The sequence below is a fragment of the Pantherophis guttatus genome, chromosome 1 (genome assembly GCF_059756535.1).
Source record: "Pantherophis guttatus breed Tessera chromosome 1, ASM5975653v1, whole genome shotgun sequence".
NCBI lineage: Eukaryota > Metazoa > Chordata > Lepidosauria > Squamata > Colubridae > Pantherophis > Pantherophis guttatus.
Window position 1 is genome coordinate 330,084,807 of NC_142063.1, and position 19,678 is coordinate 330,104,484.

Genomic DNA, 19,678 nt, shown 5'->3' on the forward strand with positions numbered 1-19,678 from the left:
TTAGAAGTAATTTTATACGTCTGATTGTTTCTCTGGAGTCATATACTGATGGTACATCATTTCATAAAAGTTCTCTTTTAAGTTGGAACACAATGTGAATTTCTGTCCTTTTTTCTACATTCTCTCCCGTTGGTCCATCTGTATGTTATAACCAAAATTCTTCGCCTATTTTATCATGCACTCTTTAACTTGTTCCTCTTCTGTTTCAAATCTCAATAAAAGTGTATACATTTTAGCAATAACATGTTCATCATTTGTACATAATTCAGTTTCAAACTTTTTTCTTCCTTTTGGCCCTCCCCCAAAGTCTTGCTTATATCTTTTTTTGGAATGTGGGTTTTGATTATTGGGCAAAATCTAAAATGGTTCTCAACTTGATGGAAGTGGGGCACAAATCCATCCGAAAAAGCAGACAAGGCTGCTGCACTTAACTCTCTTCAGGCTAAAGGAACAGGTATGAAGATATGTACAGTATACAGGTCGTCCTTGACTTACATCCACAGTTGAGCCCAAAATTTCTCTTCCTAAGTGTTGTGGCCCATCAGCGGCCTGTGCAGATTGTAGCTGATTCTGACAACGAGGAGACTGGTGTGGTGCTGCGTCAGCAGCTTGTGCAGCTGGCGCTTGAGTCGGACAGTGAGGAGGCTGGAGAAGATGTGGTGCCAGAGGCAGGGATTCAGCCAGGGCCTTCAGAACCTCCAGAAGCTCCCATAAGTGAAGAGGACAAAGAGGAGGAGCCTCTTCTCAATGCACGGGCGCGCAGAGCTGCCAAAAGGCAGGAGTGGCTCCTCAGGAGGAGGTCTCCTCGAGAGTAAGGCTTGGGGCTAATTGGCCACTCCCTTAGCCTATTTAAGAAGGAACGCCACTTGCAACAAGCTGTAAATAACAACTTTAGTTCACTCTCCTTCCTGTCTGCAAAATTGCTTCTGGGCTTTCTGCCAACTCTAGTAAAACTGTGATTATCTTATCTTAGAATTCTGGTAGGCTGTTAAGAAAGTTCATTAACAGGCTTTGAATGATAAAGACTAAGTTATTTGAATAAAATAAGCTTTGTATAGAGTTTGTGTGTGCTGCGTTCTTTGGGGTCCGTAGCTGGGGCAGAACACTTAAGTGAGATAGTTGTTAAGTGAATTTTGCCCCATTTTATGACTTTTCTTGCCCCATTTCTTAAGTGAATCAGTGCAGTTGTTAAGTTAGTCACATAGTTGTTAAGTGAATCTGGCTTCCCCATTGAGCTTGCTTGCCACAAGGTCGCAAAAGGTGATCACATGACCCCAGGACACCGCAACCGTCATAAACATGAACCAGTTGCTAAGCATCCAAATTTTGATCATGTGACTGTGGGGAAGCTGCAATGCTCATAAGTCACTTTTTTCAGTGACATCAAGCAGTCGCTAAATGAACTGTTGTAAGTCGAGGACTATCTGCAATAGCAATCCTCACAAGTTGGTGAGCAGTTTGATTTATGAAACGAATGACCTCCACACCCTTTTTTAATTTTAAAGTTCTTGATGGCTTTTGTTGATCATCCCCTTTCCCATTCTGAGTCCATGACCTTTTGAGTTTTTATTGAAATTCCAGTCCTCCCTTACAGAGAAACCAGATATTTCTGCAATGAAACACCAGGGAGTAACTCAAGAGGGAATAAAAGACAGACACTGGCCTTAGCAAAATGCTCCTACCATTTTTTTCCTGTTCTCAAATATTGCTCTCAGTTGGGTATTGTACAGAGAACTTTTATCTTTAGGAAAACAAGAAGATAATTCAATGCAGTAGTTTGTGCTGATAACATGCTTTTAAGATACCCTGCTATTAAATTTTCAGAGCTAAGGATCCTTCTATTCCTAGATTCCTAAATGCCAGGGCCATGATCATTTATTTATATAAAGTACTTTCATCTGCATCTAGATCTGAAAAAGCTCCCTGAGCGGCATACTTAAAATCACTAGCAAATAAGATGTACAGATTAGTGGTGGGTTTCAATTTTTTTTTCTACCGGTTCTGTACTGGCTTGGTGGGCATGGCAGGGGATACTGTAAAATCTCCATTCCCTCCCCAATCCAGGGGAAGGTTATTGCAAAATCCCCATTTCCTCCCGATCAGCTGGGACTTGGGAGGCAGAGAATAGATGAGGCGGGGCCAGTTAGAATTTTTATTACTGGTTCTCCAAACTACTCAAAATTTCCACTACTGGTTCTCCAGAACTGGTCAGAACCTGCTGAAACCCACCTCTGGTACAGAGCTGATGGGGCCTGGATCAGATTTTGAATACAGGTAGTCCTTGACTTACAACAGTTCCTTTGGTGACCATTTGAAGTTATAGCAGCACTGAAAAATAGTGACTTACAAACATTTTTCACATTTATGAGTGTTGCAGTATTTCCCGTGGTCAAAATTCGGACACTTGGCCACTGACTCATATTTAGGATGGTTGCAGGGTCCCAGGGTCATATGATCCCCTTTTGCGACTTTCTGACAAGTAAAGTCAATGGGGAAGCCAGATTCATTTAAAAACTGTGTCACTAACTTAACAACTGTAGGGATTCACTCAACAGCTGTGGCGAGAAATGGAGCAGAACTCACTTAACAAATGTTTCGCTTAGCAACAGAAATTTTGGGCTCAATTGTGGTCGTAAGTCGAGGACTACCTGTATATCATGATACTGACAGAAATCTTTCACATCCCAGTAGAGTGGAGAGCGGTGAAGTCTTGGGGAAGGGCGGGTTGGTGGGTAGGTGGGTTGGCCACTTCACGATTGCAAAAGTAAGGCCATTTTCTTTATTCATTTATTGGACTTCTAAGCTGTTCCAATCACAGCTGGCTCTGAGTGGGGTATGTATTGAATGAGGTTATATGTAATCCTTGACTTAATAATGGCAATAGAACTTGGAATTTCTGTCGTAAGTCATAACAATCATAAATTGAAGACCAGACCAGATCTAATTTTATGAGTTTTTTACAGCATGCCACACTCGTTGAATGAATCCATGTATTCTTAGGGCCGTTTTTTTTTTTTACTGGAAATTGTCACATACAAGAGCTGACACACACATATTTGGGGGTCATCATAGTACCACCCAAACTGTATCATCAAGACTGTTTCATAGAAGGACATTTAGCATTTATAAGGATCAGCTCCACCTCCAAATTCACAGGACAATGATCTCTTAAGCTTTCCAAACTGAATTGGCTCATTAGTTTGAACAAAACTGTTGAATTATTCTTAACAAAAGAAAAGCTACTTATATGTTTGGACAGAAATAATTCAACTTAGCAGAAGACCACTAATGAGATTGCTCCCCACCATTCCTTCCAGTTTTCCAGAATGTTCTCTGCTTCCGTAATATAGCCCCTAATTTTGATTTTCTAAGGATGCCAGGTAGGGATTATTGAAGGTTTCGAAGTATGCTTGAAATAAATGATCTGGAGACTGGCCCTGTGTTTCATATCCTGTCAGATTCCCAAAGAAGGTGTTGGCAGGCAACGTAGTAGCCTTGGAGATGAGGGATCTTTTTGTGGTGATGTTAAATAATGGGAAAAGCCTTCTCAATTTGCCCCAAATCTTCCTTGCTCTTGTTTTAGATATTTGGCAAAGAAAGCCTGAAGAAATTTAGAACTAATTATTTTTTATTTGCTCTATCTGCTTTTTAAAAATCTGGATTTTATTTTCTGGCTGTGTTGTTTAATTCGCTCTTCTCGTTTTATTGTTCTGATTTTAAATCCTTGGGGTGACGGTCCAAAAAATGGGCTTTTGTGAAATTCTGTGTACTCACTGAAGTATGTCCATTGTATGATCACTTATCTCTTTTGCAACCACTGGTTTTAGCTGGATGCACATGACTGACTTTACACTCAGAAGTTAAGCAGGACTGGCCTGATGAGTATGTGAATGTGAAATTGTTAGGAAATTCCAGGGGTATAGTCTAGACTGGGAAGTCAAAAAAGCATTATGAAAGAAGACAGTGGCCAACCATTTTCTCACTTTTGCTGAGAAATTGCATGGCAAATCAAGAGGCATCTAGTTCAACACAAAGAAGACCTGAAATCAGGAGACTGTGAGTTCTAGTTCTGCCTTGGGCATGAAAACTTACTGGGTGACTTTGGGCCAGTCAATGTCTCTCAACCAACTCACCTCACAGGTTTGTTGTTGTGGGGAAAACAGGAAACAGGAGGAGGTAGCAGTACTAGGCATGTTCACCATTCTGAGTTATTTAAAAAAAAACACAATAAAAGGTGGGATATAAATAATAAATAATTAAAAATAAATAAATGGTACCTGGAATTTTGAAGTACTTTTCTCCCACAACATCTGTGACAGGCAGGTTGCTTACTGCATTCTAGCTGCGATGTCAGGGGTGTCAAACACGATTTCATTGAGGGCTGCATCAGGGTTGTGTTGACCTCAGGGGGCTGGGGTGGGCATGGCCAGGGTAGGTGTGGCCAGCTTGATATCACTTATGTCGGGGCGCCTGTGGTGGCCCAAGCTCTCTGCCAACGAAAACAGGCTCCCGAGCTCCGTTTTCGGCTGGGATGGCCGCCTGCAATCCTCTGCCAGTGAAAATGGAGCTTGGGAGGGCCGCATGCGAGACTCCCAAGCTTTGTTTTCACTAGCAGAGGCACCATGGGCCGGTCCTTCACTGTTTCCAGGATGGCCCCATGGGCCAGATCTAAGCACCCCACGGGCTGGTTCCATCCCACGGGCCTTGAGTTTGACACCCCTGTGCTATGTGAAAAATCATGACAGGTAATTCTTAACCTCTCAGTGCTTGCTTAGCGACAGTTCAGAGGCATGACTGACCTCCCCAGGGCTACTTATGACCCAATTCAAATTACCCCTCACAGTCACTTGATCACATTTTTTTGCCCCTGGCCAGCATTTACATTTACAGCATCCCAAAATCAAGTGACCTTGATTTATGATTCCCCCCCACCCCTGGAAACCAGCATTTATTTCCAGTTTCCGGCAAAATAAACACCTATTGTGGACAATGGATTATGTTAATGACTGTGCCCCTTGTTTAACAATCACTGCAAAAATGGCCATAAAATTGGGCGCAGTCGTATGATCTGCTTAAAACAGGCAGATTATGACCATAATTCTGGGCTCAAGTATACGTAGTTGTAAGTTGAGGACATCCTGTATTGTCTTTCTACAATAGTGCCAAAAGAACAATGTTTTTGAATATTTTGCTCAACAGTCAAAAACCTATTTTGATGGTTGTTTTGAAATTTCATATTTTGTGCAATCAGCTTCACTAGCCCAGCTGAACCCTCCAGATTTGTGAACTTCAATTCCCAGAATTCTCACTAGTGACCATGCTGTTAATGGGAAATTGGGGAGCTGAAATCCATATGTCCATATAGCAATAGCACTTAGACTTATATACCGCTTTACAGTGCTTTACAGCCCTCTCGAAGCAGTTTACAGAGTCAGCATATCGCCTCCAACAATCTGGGTCCTCATTTTACCCACCTCGGAAGGATGGAAGGCTGAGTCAACCTTCAGCCTGGTGAGATTTGAACTGCCAAATTGCAGGTAGCCGGCAGTCAGCAGAAGTATCCTGTAGTACTGCACTCTAACCACTGCACCACCGTGGCTCATATCTATTATAGAAGTTGCCTAGATTAGGCAAAGCTATTCTACAGCCATTCAGGAGGCGCCAACGTGTTGCAGTAGTTATTACGACATTTATGATATCTCTCCAATATTCCAATATTCCTGTGCTGTAAAGAGGTCATTGACAAATTAAACTTGAAATGTGATAAATAACATAAATATGTATAGCGATAAGAAATTGTATTTGTTGCAAGGTAAAAATTGATGAAAATGTCTAAACCGGAGAAGTCAAACCATGTCCAATGTTTTTAAATTTGTATTATTAATAAAAAACTTTTTTTAAAAAAAGACAAATTAAACTTGATCTGCTCAGCACAGGTGGAATTCTATATGTTTAAGACAGTTGCTGAACCTTGTTCAGGCAAACAAGCAGCTATGAGCACTAGCGCAGGGGTCTCCAACCTTGGCAACTTTAAGACTTGTGGACTTCAACTCATAGAGTCTTTCCCAACCACAGCAACTTCCAGATGTGTGGCTTGCAATGGCAAAGCTGGCTGAGGAATTCTGGGAGCTGAAGTCCACAAGTCTTAAATTTGCCAAGGTTGGAGACCCCTGCACTGGAGACTTAAAACATGAATCAGTACATTTTTCTCCACATGGAGAAGCAGCGCTATATCTATTGCTATAATCTGGGTTTGTGCCAATTGCATTTTTAACGATGTCTTGCACTGGGACATCTGTATGTAATGCTGATGGTAGAACATTTGTGAAGTCTGGAATTTAAGATGGTGGTATTTTATTGCCTTTTGATGAAAAGCTTTGGAATCTCATAAGAACAGTTAAGATATTGGTTTACAGAAAGGATAGCAAATAATTTTTGTTGCTTTTAATGCATATGGATAGGCTAGTTTGTATTTAGGATGTCCACTTGCATTTTGTTAAATAAGATAATACACTGGTATGTGAATGCTGTGCAGATCTGCTCTCTTTTCAATCTTTCTCGCTTAGCATGCAGTATCCCATAGTACTTGTTACATTTCCCAAATATATGTGTGGGAATAATATCTGCCAAAATAAAGAACCTTAATATATTTAGTACTATTGGGGAAGTCTGTCTCCAGTAGTTAAAGTAAAGAAAAAGCCTTGAAGAAATATTGGGTGGGTATTCCTATACTCCTATACTCCTTCTTGTTTTCAGAATAATTGAAATTACAGGTAGTTCTCGACGTACCACAGTTCATTTAGTAACCGTTCAAAGTTGCAGTGGCACTGAAAAAAGTGGCTTATGACCATTTTTCACACTTATGACCGTTGCAGCATCCCCACAGTCACGTGGTCGAAATTCAGATGCTTGGCAACTGACTCATCATGGTTGCAGTGTCCCGGGATCATGTGATCATCTTTTGCAACCTTCCAACAAGCAAAGTTAATGGATAAACCCAGGGGTGGGCTGCTGGGGGTTTGCAGGGGTTCGGGAGAACCTCTAGCTAAGATTCTGTGCAGTTCAGAGAACCCCCAAATCCCACTCCTGGCTGGCCCCACCCACCCCTCCCCTCCCCTCCCAGGTGTCCCCACGCAGCCTGTTTTGGATGCAGGTAAGTGCAGGGCACACGCGGAGGCTCAGGAAGGGCGGAAAATGGGCCTACTGGAAGTTCAGGAAGTCCTCCATAGCCTGGGGAGGCCGTTCTCACCCTCCCAGAGGCTCGAGGAAAGCCTCTGGAGCCCGGCGAGGGCAAAACCCTCCCCCCACCACCACCATGGTGCAGGAGACTGACTAGGCTACATCCACCATGGCCATGTCCATCCAGCAACCAGGCAGAGAACCTCTTGCTAAAATTTTTGAAGCCTACCCCTGGATAAACCAGATTCACTTAACAACCATGTTACTAACTTAACAACTGCAGTGATTCACTTAGCAACTGTGGCAAGAAAGGTTGTAAAATGGGGCAAAAGTCACTTAACAAATGTCTTGCTTAGCAACAGAAATTTGGGGCTTAATTGTGGCCGTAGGTTGAAGACTACCAATACTTGTTACACTTCCCAAGTACAGACTTGGCAATAATAGCTAAGAATCCTAATATATTTAATATTATTGGGGAAGTCCATGTCCAGTAGCTGGAATGTTAAGAGTGCAGAAAAATTGGGTGGGTATTTCTGTACTGCTTTTTGTTTTCATAATGATTGATATTACCTCCTCATATTTTGTTTTAAAATGGCAAGTTAAAATGTTTAAGAAATGGGTTAATCTTTTATTAGTGTTTACTCCTCAATTTTATTTCCAAAAGCTATGGAATAGGAGGTTTGTATAAGGCTAATCACACAGTTAAATCTTTACAGTTCCTGCATGCAGAGGACAAGTTAAATAATACAGTTCTCAGGAGCAACATAATACCACTCTTTCTCCAAAGAAACATAGCATTCATTTTCACAAGAGGAGGTCTTGGTTTCTAAGCTCATGGCCTTGCTTGCTTTTGTTAACTTTTGATGTAGAACAGTCTTTCCCAACCACAGCAACTTCCAGATGTGTGGCTTTTAGCCCCCAGAATTCTCCACAATGGCCAAACCGGCTAGGGAATTCTGGGAGTTGAAGTTACACATCTGGAAGTTCTCCTGATTGGGAAATACATATGTAGAGATAGGTCAATATGTTCCTGTCTTATACTGAATCTCCAGGCACTGGGAAATGGGATAGGCCTTGGCAATAGCATCCATTTATTTAGAAGTGTAAAGCAGTGTTTCTCAACCTTAGCAACTCGAGGATGCATGGAATTCTGGGAGTTATAGTCCATTTATCTTCAAGTTACTAAGGTTGAGAAGCAGTGCTTGCTGGCTGGGGGATTCTGGAAGCTGAAATCCACGCATCTTAAAACTGCTAGGATTGAAAATCACTGCTATAAAGGGTACTTTAAAAAGTAAGTACAGTATTGCATATATTTCATTTTGTCCCAATGTTTTCAAGAAAAATACAGTGATACCTCGGTACTCATCCTTAATTGGTTCCGGGAGGTGCGATGGGTACCAAAAACAATGAGTACCAAACAAATTTTTCCTGTAAGGAATAATGTAGTGAATCACAAGGCAGCTGACACCGATAAGTTCTAGCTTGTGCATTGAGTACCAAAACAAACAATGAGTAGTGGGTCAAAAATGTTATATCAAAATATGTTCAGTATTAAATTTGACGAGTTTCAAAGCAGTTGAGTACCAAGGGACCAAAGTAAGAGGATTTCCCCCCTTATTCCTGAAATTTTACATTTTTATTTAGTAACCTGTGAGTCTATCAGTGTTGTGGTGTGCCGGCGGTCTGCGGAGCTGGCAGCAGAGTCGGACAGTGAGGAGGTTGGGGAGGAATATGGGCCAATCTTGGAGTCTGGGGAAGGCTCGGGCGAGGGCTCTGCGCCAGAGGCAGAGAAGGGGCCAGGGCCATCTGGGAGTTATGTGCTGCCTCTGGAGCCTCCAGAGTCAGACATCAGCGAGGCAGAGGAACAGGGGGAACCTGTTCCCAGTGCACACATGCGCAGAGCTGTCAGAAGGCAAGAACAGTTAAGACAAAAGGGATAACTTGGGAGTATCTGAGGGGCTTGGAGATGATTGGCCCCTCCCATAAGACATAAAGGAGGAGCAAAGGCACTTGAGACTTTGCAGGAAGCAACTTTGTTCGTTCTGGTTGGTTTGAATTCTGAAGCTCTGTTTTGACTGCTCCGTGTGGCCTTGCAAAGCTAATTGCCAATTAGGTCTTTGGCAGCGTGTCAAGGGAGATAAAGGTGGGTGCTTTTCAGCCTTATCCTGAAAGACTGTGGCAGACTTCTGTTGGATTCTTTACAAAATATTTCTGACTCATTATGGGCTGTGAATGAACAGAATTCACAGCAGTTGAAATAAAAAGAGGGTTTTTAGGACTAAGCGTGTGCTTTTTACTGTCCCAGGAAGCTTGGCTCAGAACAATCAGTATGTTAATTTTCAACAGTTTAAAAAGATAGAAAAATATTGGCATCCTTTTTTATGTTTTGATAATGGTTTTTCTCTCTTTAGACATCATTTAAACAGTTATCTTAAGTGTAACTTTTGAGGAAATCTTTCTTGTCCCATCATAAATTTTCCTCATTCACTTTATATGGAGCAGAAGAAACATCTGCCCTGCCCACCATCAGAAATGGGCCTAGTTTTGTTTGTTTTTTAGCATTTAACTATGATATGACCTTTTCTTACATTTAGCTGTGTTTGGAATTGTGAAATTATTGCTTCCATTCTTCATTTTTGCTTATTCTTTTTTAAGGTGATATTTAACAGATAATAAATTAGTAATTTTCCTTCACCATTATCTATTCTTAGATGTCTCTGTGAAGCATGGAATAATACATTTTAAAATCTCCTTTTGTATTTTTTTTTAAACTTTAATGTCACTACATTAGAATCCATTTAGGGTAAATTTAGAATCTAACTATAAGTGCTGTATTAAAAAAAAGGTGTTCAAATAGAGAAGGTTGAAGTGAACTGGGCATTTTTGTCTTGGATGTTGCAGATTTTTTTTTCTGCACAAGTCCTCATTCACTTGAAATATTTTTTTTAAAATGCATCTTCCTTTGTCATAAAATTACAGTCCCATGAGGTCAAAGCCATGAGTCATTCCCTTAAAGATGAGAAGATGCATCCAAGGGACCGAGAGAAGCTTTTAATTATCTTGTTTGTTTTATTGCTAGGAAATCCTTCATCCCAGGATGCAAAATTTTAACTGCGTTGGGTAATGTAAACACAGCTAGGGTCTCCTCCTCAGTGTCAAAACTTTATAAAGTTTAATCCTCCTGTAGTATACTTTCTACTTCATCTTCCTATCTCAGTGTTTCCTGGCAAGGAAAAGATGGCCAGCTAGTCAGGCTCATGTCTGAGCCAGCGATATTGAAGGCTTCCTGTAATGCCATACATTTACTAAATGTAGCTCAGGGATGGCCAACATTACATTTATCTGGATATATGTGTCAACCCTGAAGCTGACCTGACCGAAGCCATCTTGGATTCTTCAGTGTTGCCACACTGGAGCTGAGGGATAGGGAGGGTGGATTTTAGATAGCTGGGATTTTGTAGCCAAAACAAAATACTTTCTCTTGGGAACCAAGGATATTCTCACACCTGGCAGAGGAAGGCGGAGTGATGTTATCAGACAACCAGACAGCGCCGTGATTGGACCATGTGACTGATTGTTTTGAGAAAGTGACAAACTTTTAATTAGGAGGAAACCGCTGTTGAATCTACCTGCCTTGGAGTTTTGCTTGCTATGGGTCTATTATTTGGAACCCTGACAATATGCTCAAGATGACAAGAGCATAAGAAATATTAGCAGAGAAATGTTAGCAGACCAACCACCATCTACAGATAAACCTTTATTTCCGTTGCTGGGTAAGGCAGGTATTAAATGAGTTGACCCCAATTTTACAACATTTTTGCCACAGTTGTTAAGCAACTGTGCTTAACAACACAGTTGTTAAGGGCAGAGAAATGTCAATATTTCTCTGCCCTTATTACATCTCCAGATAGCTGTCCAGTGGCCTGGTTTGTGTGACCTCATGCCTTCTGGGTGGAAATGATTCTAAGATTCACTAACAGGACTATGTAAAGAATATGTTAGGCTAATGGACAAAGTTGATCAGATCTGCTCTGAGCTGGTCTCTGGCCTTGAGGCAGGTTGTGTGGAAGTTACTTTGGCTGGTTCTAGCTTGGCTATCTTTGATCCTGTTGAGACTGAGAAAGTGAACATGGTCCTTGAGGCTGTTAATGCAGATACCTCCGTTAGATCCATGTCCCTCCTGGCTGGCTGAGGCTTCTTAGGAAGGGACATGTGATTAGGTTCCAGTGGTGATTAACTGCCCCTCGAAGGAGAGGGTAGTTCTATCTCTTAAGAAGGCAATGGTTTGCCCCCTCCTCAAGGAGCTATTACTAAACTCCACCATCCTGTACAATTTTAATCCAGTTTCCGCTTTTCCCTTTCTAGGAAATGTTGTAGAGAAAATAGATGCATTGAAGCTTCAGAGGAAGAAGTGGGTTATCGGGAGCATTTTCAATGATGGTTCAGGCTTAGGTATGGGACTCAAATGGCCTTGATCATGCTTTTCGATGACCTTTGCCGGGAGCAGGATGGGGGTAGTGTGTCCATTTTTGCTCTTCTTGACCTCTCAGTGGCCTTTGATGATTATGATAGTCTTCTGGACCAGCTCTAGGAGTGGGAGTGGGTGTCAGGGTGTTGTGTTGATTCTCCTCCTCCTTTTGGAATTGGTTCCAGTAAGTGTTAATGGGGGAGAGATCCCGCTGGCCACGCCTCCTTTGTGGGCTGCTTCAGGGCCCTTGGTACTCTCTCTATTTAATATCTGCACGAAGCTGCTGGTTGAGGTCATCCAAAGTTTGGGGTTATATCTCTACCTCAGGCTGCCTGAGTGATACTATCAAGGTTCAGAGCTTGGAGCCTGTGGGGGCCTGGATAGGGTATAACAAGCTTCAGCTCAGCCCAAGGAAAACTGAATGGCTCTAGGTTGCAGGTGCTGTCATGTGATGTTTTGTGTCATTTTTTCTCTTCGCGGAGCTGGGATGGCCGTGGCCTGTGCTTGACGCATCCGACCTGTGGGCTGCCAGTTTGACACCCCTGCTCTAAGTTTTTGGACCTTCTGGTTTCAGGGACCTTTCATCTTTGGTTCTGGATGGGGTGGCACTGCCCCAGACAGACGTGATGTTCAGTCTGGGGGGTCTCCTGGACTCAGATGATAGCCATGGCCAGGAGGTCCTTTACAGAGCTTAGGCTTTGGGCCAATTCACTCATTCCTGGATCAGGGAGCCCTGTTTAAAGTCATTCATGTGCTTACGACCTCCAGATAGGACTGCTGCAATGTGCTTTACATGGGACTGCTCTTGAGGAATATTCTGAAGTTTGAACTGATGCAAAATGTGGCGGCTTGTGGTATATTGGTGCCCAAGTGTGCTTATGGGTGCAACCTTTAAGTCTTAGTTTAGGACTGAGTCATTTATGGGACTTTTTCTCTCTATCCTATCTAATCTGGCAGGAAGGAAGGGCATGCTCTGGGAAACATCCAATAGGGAGTGTTGGCTGGCAGGGCCCAGAAATCAGCCTTTTTTTGCAACAGCCACCCTTGCCCCTTGGAATATCATCACTACCACCTCCCCTCCCCAATATTATATTGGCCCCATTCCTGTTGGCCTTTAATAAAGGTAAAGGTTCCCCTTGCACATACGTGCTAGTCGTTCCCAACTCTAGGGGGCAGTGCTCATCTCCGTTTCTAAGTCGAAGAGCCAGCACTGTCTAATGACAATTCCATGGTCATGTAGCCGGCATGACTAAACTCCGAAGGAGCACAGAACGCTGTTACCTTCCCACCAAAGTGGTCCCTATTTTTCTACTTGCATTTTTATGTGCATTTTTACATGCTTTCTACCTGCATTTTTATGTGCTTTCAAACTGCTAGGTTGGCAGAAGCTGGGGCAAGTAACGGGAGCTCACTCCATTATGCGGTGCTAGGGATATGAACAGCCTAACTGCCAACCTTTCTGATCGACAAGCTCAGCATCTTAGCCACTGAGCCACCGCGTCCCCTTTTTAATAAGGACTTGTAAACCTGACTTTGTGCTGAAGCTTTGGACCCTGGGCATGCATTCAATCTTAGTCTGGTAATTGGTACTTGTTGACTTGTCTTTGGAATTTGCAGCGAACTACAGCTAAAACAAATAATTAAACTTGAATAACAGAATTTGTCTTCTGTTCTATTCCGCAGTCATTGGTGCCACTACACAGTCACCCGGACAGTTTCCTGTCAAGTGCAGAATGGCTCGGAGACAGTGATCCAAAGGGTTTATCAGAGCTGCCGGTGGCCGGGACCTTGTGCCAACTTAGTGAGGTAATGGACTGTGTTTTAGACCTGTTTTTTTGATCCAAGCCACAGAGAAATAGCGTTGGATAAATACTCTACTGTGTTGACAGAAGCCAACGGTTGGCAAGACTGCAGCCCATTTGAATGATCTGCTGAATCTGTATAGTTGTTTGGAAATGGTTTCATTCTTTGACATCATCTACACTTCCGTTCAGAGACATCTGTAAACATGTGAATTGAGGTCTACCTGAAAACCGGAGCAATTCTTGTGTTATTACCTGGTCAGCTTGAATTGCAGTGATCCCCAACCTTTCTGGCTTGGCGGCCCAGTGAGGGATTCTGTGTGAGCGGCAGGCAGGCGCACAGGTCCATTTGCACGAGCGTCTACCGCTCACAGAGCTGGAGTTATGGGCGAGCGTGAGTGCCTGCCACTCGTGCAAATGGAGCTGCCTGTGCGCACGTGTTCACTCACCACTTGGGGTCCCCTGGTATACGTTATAATGTTGTTAGTTTCTTTTAATTCATTCCTAAAAGTATACTGTAGTGAAAGTGATTACCTTCTGAAGGTGATTCAGCAGAACTGAAAAGTGTGCTGGTTCCTAAAGGCCATAGAGTTCAGAAGTCTATCATACTCCACAACTCTCAAAATATTATCTTTCTTTTTTTACACAAAACATCAATGCAGATGCTGCAGATATAAACGTGTCAATACATGTCCTTGAGATCCACAGCAAAAGTGTACACAGAGATCCTTCTATGTTTGTGCAGAGAAGAGCAACAAAGATGATTAGGGGACTGGAGGCTAAAACATATAAAGAATGATTGCTGGAATTGGGTATGTCTAGTTTAATGAAAAGAAGGACTAGGGCTGACATGATAGCAGTGTTCCAATATCTCAGGGGCTGCCACAAAGAAGAGGGAGTCAAGCTATTCTCCAAAGCACCTGAGGGTAGAACAAGAAGCAATGGGTGGAAATTAATCAAGGAGAGAAGCAACCTAGAACTAAGAAGAAATTTCCTGACAGTTAGAACAATTAAACAGTGGAATAACTTGCCTCCAGAAGTTGTGAATGCTCTAACACTGGAAATTTTTAAGAAGAGATTGGATAACTATTTGTCTGAAATGGTTTCCTGCCTAAGCAGGGGGTTGGATTAGAAGACCTCAATGGTCCCTACCAACTCTGTTATTCTATTCTATTCTATTCTATTCTATTCTATTCTATTCTATTCTATTCTATTCTATTCTATTCTATTCTATTCTATTCTATTCTATTCTATTCTATTCTCTATGGCAGATGAGGGTCTCTTCATCAACCATATTTGCCTGGCTTCTATGAGGTTGTTGTCCAATGAGGTCAGAGGGAGGGGGCGTGGAATTACAAATAGTAGTAAAATCTCCTCCTCCTATTATTTCCTTCGTGCCTCAACTCCTCAATCATCTGCTGATTAACACTCTTATCAGAAAGTCTTTCCCAAACTGGTCAGGCTAAGATCGTTCTAAAGACCACATCTCTGGCGAACAACAGGAAATCACCTCTAGATAATCCTTGAGTTATTACTAGTCACTTAACAACTGTTTGAAGTTATGATAGATCTTGTCAGAGCCACTTATCACCCATTTTCTGAATTACAATGTCCCCCCTGAATCACGTGATTGCAATTTGGGCAGTTGACGTTTGACGTTATGTCCCTTTGTGGCAGGAGTGAAATGCTCCTGGTTCAGACCAGATTGCCCAATCCGGTAACGATGGCGGTGGGTGGTTCAGAGAACCGGTAGCAAACATCCATGCACTCCCCCCATGTCCAGCTGAGCCGCGCGATCATCAGAGGCTTTTTATTTTACTTTTAAAAGCATTTTTTCTACAACCTCTTCGGCCTTCAAAAGACTCTGGCGATCCCAGCTGAGCTGCCTGATCATCAGAGGCTTTTAAAAGCATTTTTTCTTCAACCTCTTAAGGTTGTAGAAAAAATGCTTTTAAAAGTAAAAAAATAAAAGTTGGCCACGCCCACCCAGTCACATGAACCTCCTCCACCAAGCCATGCCCACAGAACCTGTAGTAACAAATTTTACATTTCACCACTGCTTTGCGGTGTCCTGTGGTCACATGAACATGATTTATGATTTATTTATTTTTTTGCTGGTTTGTGGAGTTTATGTCCAGTTTCCAGCAAAAAAACCCCAACCATTGGTGAAAAAGGATTTACTTAACAACCACATTTGTTTAAAAAGACCATCATAAAAATAGTTGTAACTTTGAATCTGGTTACGTGATGCCTCTGACAAGGTCATCTCCTACAGCCTCAACGTATGACCGCAACAACTTACAATCGTAATTCTAGGTTCAAACCAGTGGTGGGTTTCATTTTTTTTTACTACCGGTTCTGTGGGTGTGGCATGGCTTGGTGGGCATGGCTTGGTGGGCGTGGCAGGGGAAGGATGCTGTAAAATCTCCATTCCCACCCCAATCCAGGGGAAGGTTACTGCAAAATCCCCATTTCCTCCCGATCAGCTGGGATAGATGGGGGCATGGCCAGTCAGAATTTTTTCTACCGGTTCTCTGAACTACTCAAAATTTCCGCTACCGGTTCTCCAGAACTGGTCAGAACCTGCTGAAACCAGTTAAAGACTGCCTGTACTCCCAAATTTGGCAATTTCCATGCTTCAGTTAGTGACTCAATTTTCTGTAGTTCTCCTGGCTGAAAAAGCAGCTCTAAATCTTTGCATGAAGTTGTGGCAATTACCCACCAATGCATCATTGCCCTCAAGGAATGGCATATCTCATTTGACTGCCCCTTCTTTTAGCAGGCTAGGAACAGAGCCCACCTTGGACCAGTCTGTAGGCAATTCCACTGGTTGGCCTGTCCGAAACAATTCCCACTGCATAATGATATTCAGGAATTGATTGTGAGCTCTTCCCCCCACCCCCTCCCCAATTTTTCTGGTAGGTTTCCCAGAGAATGGAGACTGGGTGTACAGCTTCTTGTGTAGTTGCTCCAGTCTTTGGAGAACTTTATAACTGTATTTCAGTAGATGAAGGTAAGAAACAGGAATGGCAGAGTTTCTAGGAATGATCTTTATAGTTATAGGGCAGAATAACACAATTTGCCTATCAATATTCCTCTCTTCCACATCTTATACCAAACAAATTCAAGGCAGGGTTATTTTGAGGTTCTTTCTCACATTTGCCTCTTTCTCTGGAAATATTTTTTTGAATGTCTCCCTTCAATGGCTTGCTTATCTCTTCTATGAGAGAAAGTCCACTTGAGTTCTGTTTTCTAGCTCGAGGGGATACAACTAATGTGTTATGCCACATCAAAATGAAAAAAATAAAAGGTGCTGAGTTCTGACAAAAATGCCATCATTCTGATGAGTGGCCTTGCAACTTTCATGGATTGGGACAGTGTACTGGAAAATGTCCAGGGCCAGAAAAAGTTGCTGTTCTTTTTGGATAAGTGAAAAAACATCCATACTGACAGCTATATACCCTCCTGAGTATGAAGAAAAAATAGCGAAAAAGGAGATTAGGTTGCAACGTTAATGCAGTTATATGGCTAAAGATTAAATACACAAACACACACACACACTATGCTTTTGGTTTTTTTAACTGTTTCCAGAGAGTTACCATATTTTTCGGAGTATAAGACGCACCTACCTTTTTGGGTGAGGAAAAGCAGAAAAAGAAATCTCCCTCTGCCTCTGAGCATTTTTTTTTTAAATTTGATTTATATGCCGCCCTTCTCCGGAGACTCAGGGCAGCTTACAATGCGCTAAGCAATAGCCTTCATTTTGCCTCCTTGCAGCAAACAGCAAACAGCCTGTTTCAGTTTCGTTTTCAGCATAGCTTGATTAGCACAAGGAAAAAAAAAATCTGCTCCAGCAATTTACCTCTATGCAGCAAGCAGCAGAGACCTGTGCAAAACAGCTGAGAGTTGGGAGGCCGATCTAATCAACTTGTGCTAATTAGACTGTGCTGAAGCTGAAAGGAATGGTTTTTTCTTGCTGTTTGCTTGCAAGGAGGTAACTGCTGCAAGGCAGAGGCCAAAGGGTGGGGGCCAGTGGGTGGGCGGGGCTACATTCGATATATAAGACGCAGCTAGATTTTCACCCCCTTTTAGGGGGGAAAAAGGTGCGTCTTATGCTCCGAAAAATATGGTAGTTGTTTCATTTTCTTGCAGCAAAAAGAAAGAGAAAAATTTACATATTAAAAAAAAATTGGCTAATGTTTTTTATTCTATGAAAAATTACAGTACATTTTGCCACGAGTTTGTTGCATAATGTATGTAATTGTGACATTTTGTGGCCATGTACTGTTGATAATGTAAGCTAGGCTTCTCATCTAGTAATGCACATGCCTTTTGGTAATTTATCCTGAGCGTAGAGCTCAGAAACAGCCCTGCATGTGACTGTATTTCATTTAGTAGATTTCTAAAAAAAAGTAAAATGCAGGGAAAATCCATTTGAGAGCATCAGCATAAGAAAACCATGGAGATTATTTTAGTCTAACCAGAAATACCCAGGAGGCTTCATTCAGATGTTGAACTTGAAACAGATACTGTAGTGCTTGACTTACATTCATTCATTCAGTGACTGTTTGAAAATACTATAGTGTTGAATGAAGGAATGTATAACCCCTGACCGAAGTTATGGATCACCTTTGGAAAGGAGAACTGGGAAATTTGCTCATCAGTCTATGGAAGTCATGTGGTATCGTCCTAGAAGCTGACGCCATTTTGGAATAGACACAATGAATTGTCACTGGTCCCAAAACCACGTGGTGGATCAGCTGCTTCTAGAAAGAGATCTATGGAAAAGGTGAGTAGACCAAGCTGTGACAGGTGGGGTTGAGAGTGTGGGTCCCAGCGGGGCCAGAAGCAGGCCCAAATCCTGGGGGACCCATGTGGCAGGAAGTGGAACATGGGTTGCCTTATGGAGTCTGGGGGGCTCTGGGAGGCCCAGGGCAGACATAAGCGGTGTGGGCCTGGACCTGTGCTAAGCTTCTTAGTGTCTCTCCCATCCAAGACACCTTGTGCTCTGCATAATGACCTGTGCAGTCACTTAATAACTGCAATGGGGAGAGCAGGAATTTTGGTTATTAAATTAGGTCACATGGGCAACTCATTTAATGACTGCCATGACTTAACGACTGTAATGGAGCCTGCCCTGTCATAAGCCAAGGACTACTTGTATTAGTACGCTTATATGTATTTTCCAAAGTATGCAGTGGCTCAGTGGCTAAGATGCTGAGCTTGTTGATCGAAAGGTCGGCAGTTCAGCGGTTCGAATCCCTAGTGCCGCGTAATGGGGTGAGCTCCCGCTACTTGTCCCAGCTTCTGCCAACCTAGCAGTTCGAAAGCACGTAAAAAATGCAAGTAGAAAAATAGGGACTATATTTGGTGGGAAGGTAACAGCGTTCCATGTGCCTTTGGCATTTAGTCATGCCGGCCACATGACCACGGAGATGTCTTCGGACAGCGCTGGCTCTTCGGCTTTGAAACGGAGATGAGCACCGCCCCCTAGAGTTGGGAACGAGAAGCACATATGTGCGAGGGGAACCTTTACCTATGTATTTCCCATCATGCCTAGCTCCAACTGCTTATATGCAACTCCCATCATATCCAACTCTCACCAGTCAAGTTGATACTGACTCTTAGTAGCTATATAGACAGAGCTTCTCCAGAGTGACCGCTCAGGAAGATGAACAGCTGATGCTGGAGGAAACACCACAGGTGCTGCTAGATAAGAAATCTGGTTTGATGTATTGTCTTAGCAGCCTTTTTTTTTTTACATTTCATCTCTAATGGCCCATTTGGGTTATCCAATAAGCCCCTGATGTACTATATTCAGATGTAATTTTTACACATGCTTAAAAAGTATATTTGGAGAAGCTTAAGGAGAATATAGTGTTGCTCTCAGTGCTTAGGAAATAACTGTGTGAGCTGTGCCAGACACATTTGTTATGGTTACCCAGTGTAACACTCACTCTAGCCTTCCCAGTTTGATATCCTCCATATGTGTCAGCCTGCAATTTCCAAATTTCCCAGCTAGCATATGCAGCCCAGACATATTTGGATCCACGTTTTCCTTGGCAACATTTTTCTAGCACAATAGTCGATGTACAATATTGCCACAATTTGAAATTGTAGGCATGGGGTTTCATCTCTCTGCTGAGGATGGGGCTCACTGCAAACATAAAACAGAAGCCCTGATTCTTTCTCCATAGCAAGGGAAGTAAGAAAGTTCCTGGTATAGACT

General features: G+C 42.5%; 1 protein-coding gene across 16 annotated transcripts in view; it reads left to right on the forward strand.

Annotated features, from left to right (window-relative positions):
• COL26A1 (collagen type XXVI alpha 1 chain) overlaps positions 1–19,678 on the forward strand; it is a 213,325-nt gene that overhangs the window by 33,000 nt on the left and 160,647 nt on the right. For all 16 annotated transcript variants that reach the window (XM_087889179.1, XM_087889181.1, XM_034420886.3 and 13 more), the window contains exon 2: positions 13,331–13,453. In XM_087889179.1, the coding sequence (XP_087745305.1) occupies positions 13,331–13,453 (123 nt within the window). The remainder of the gene's footprint in view (positions 1–13,330; positions 13,454–19,678) is intronic.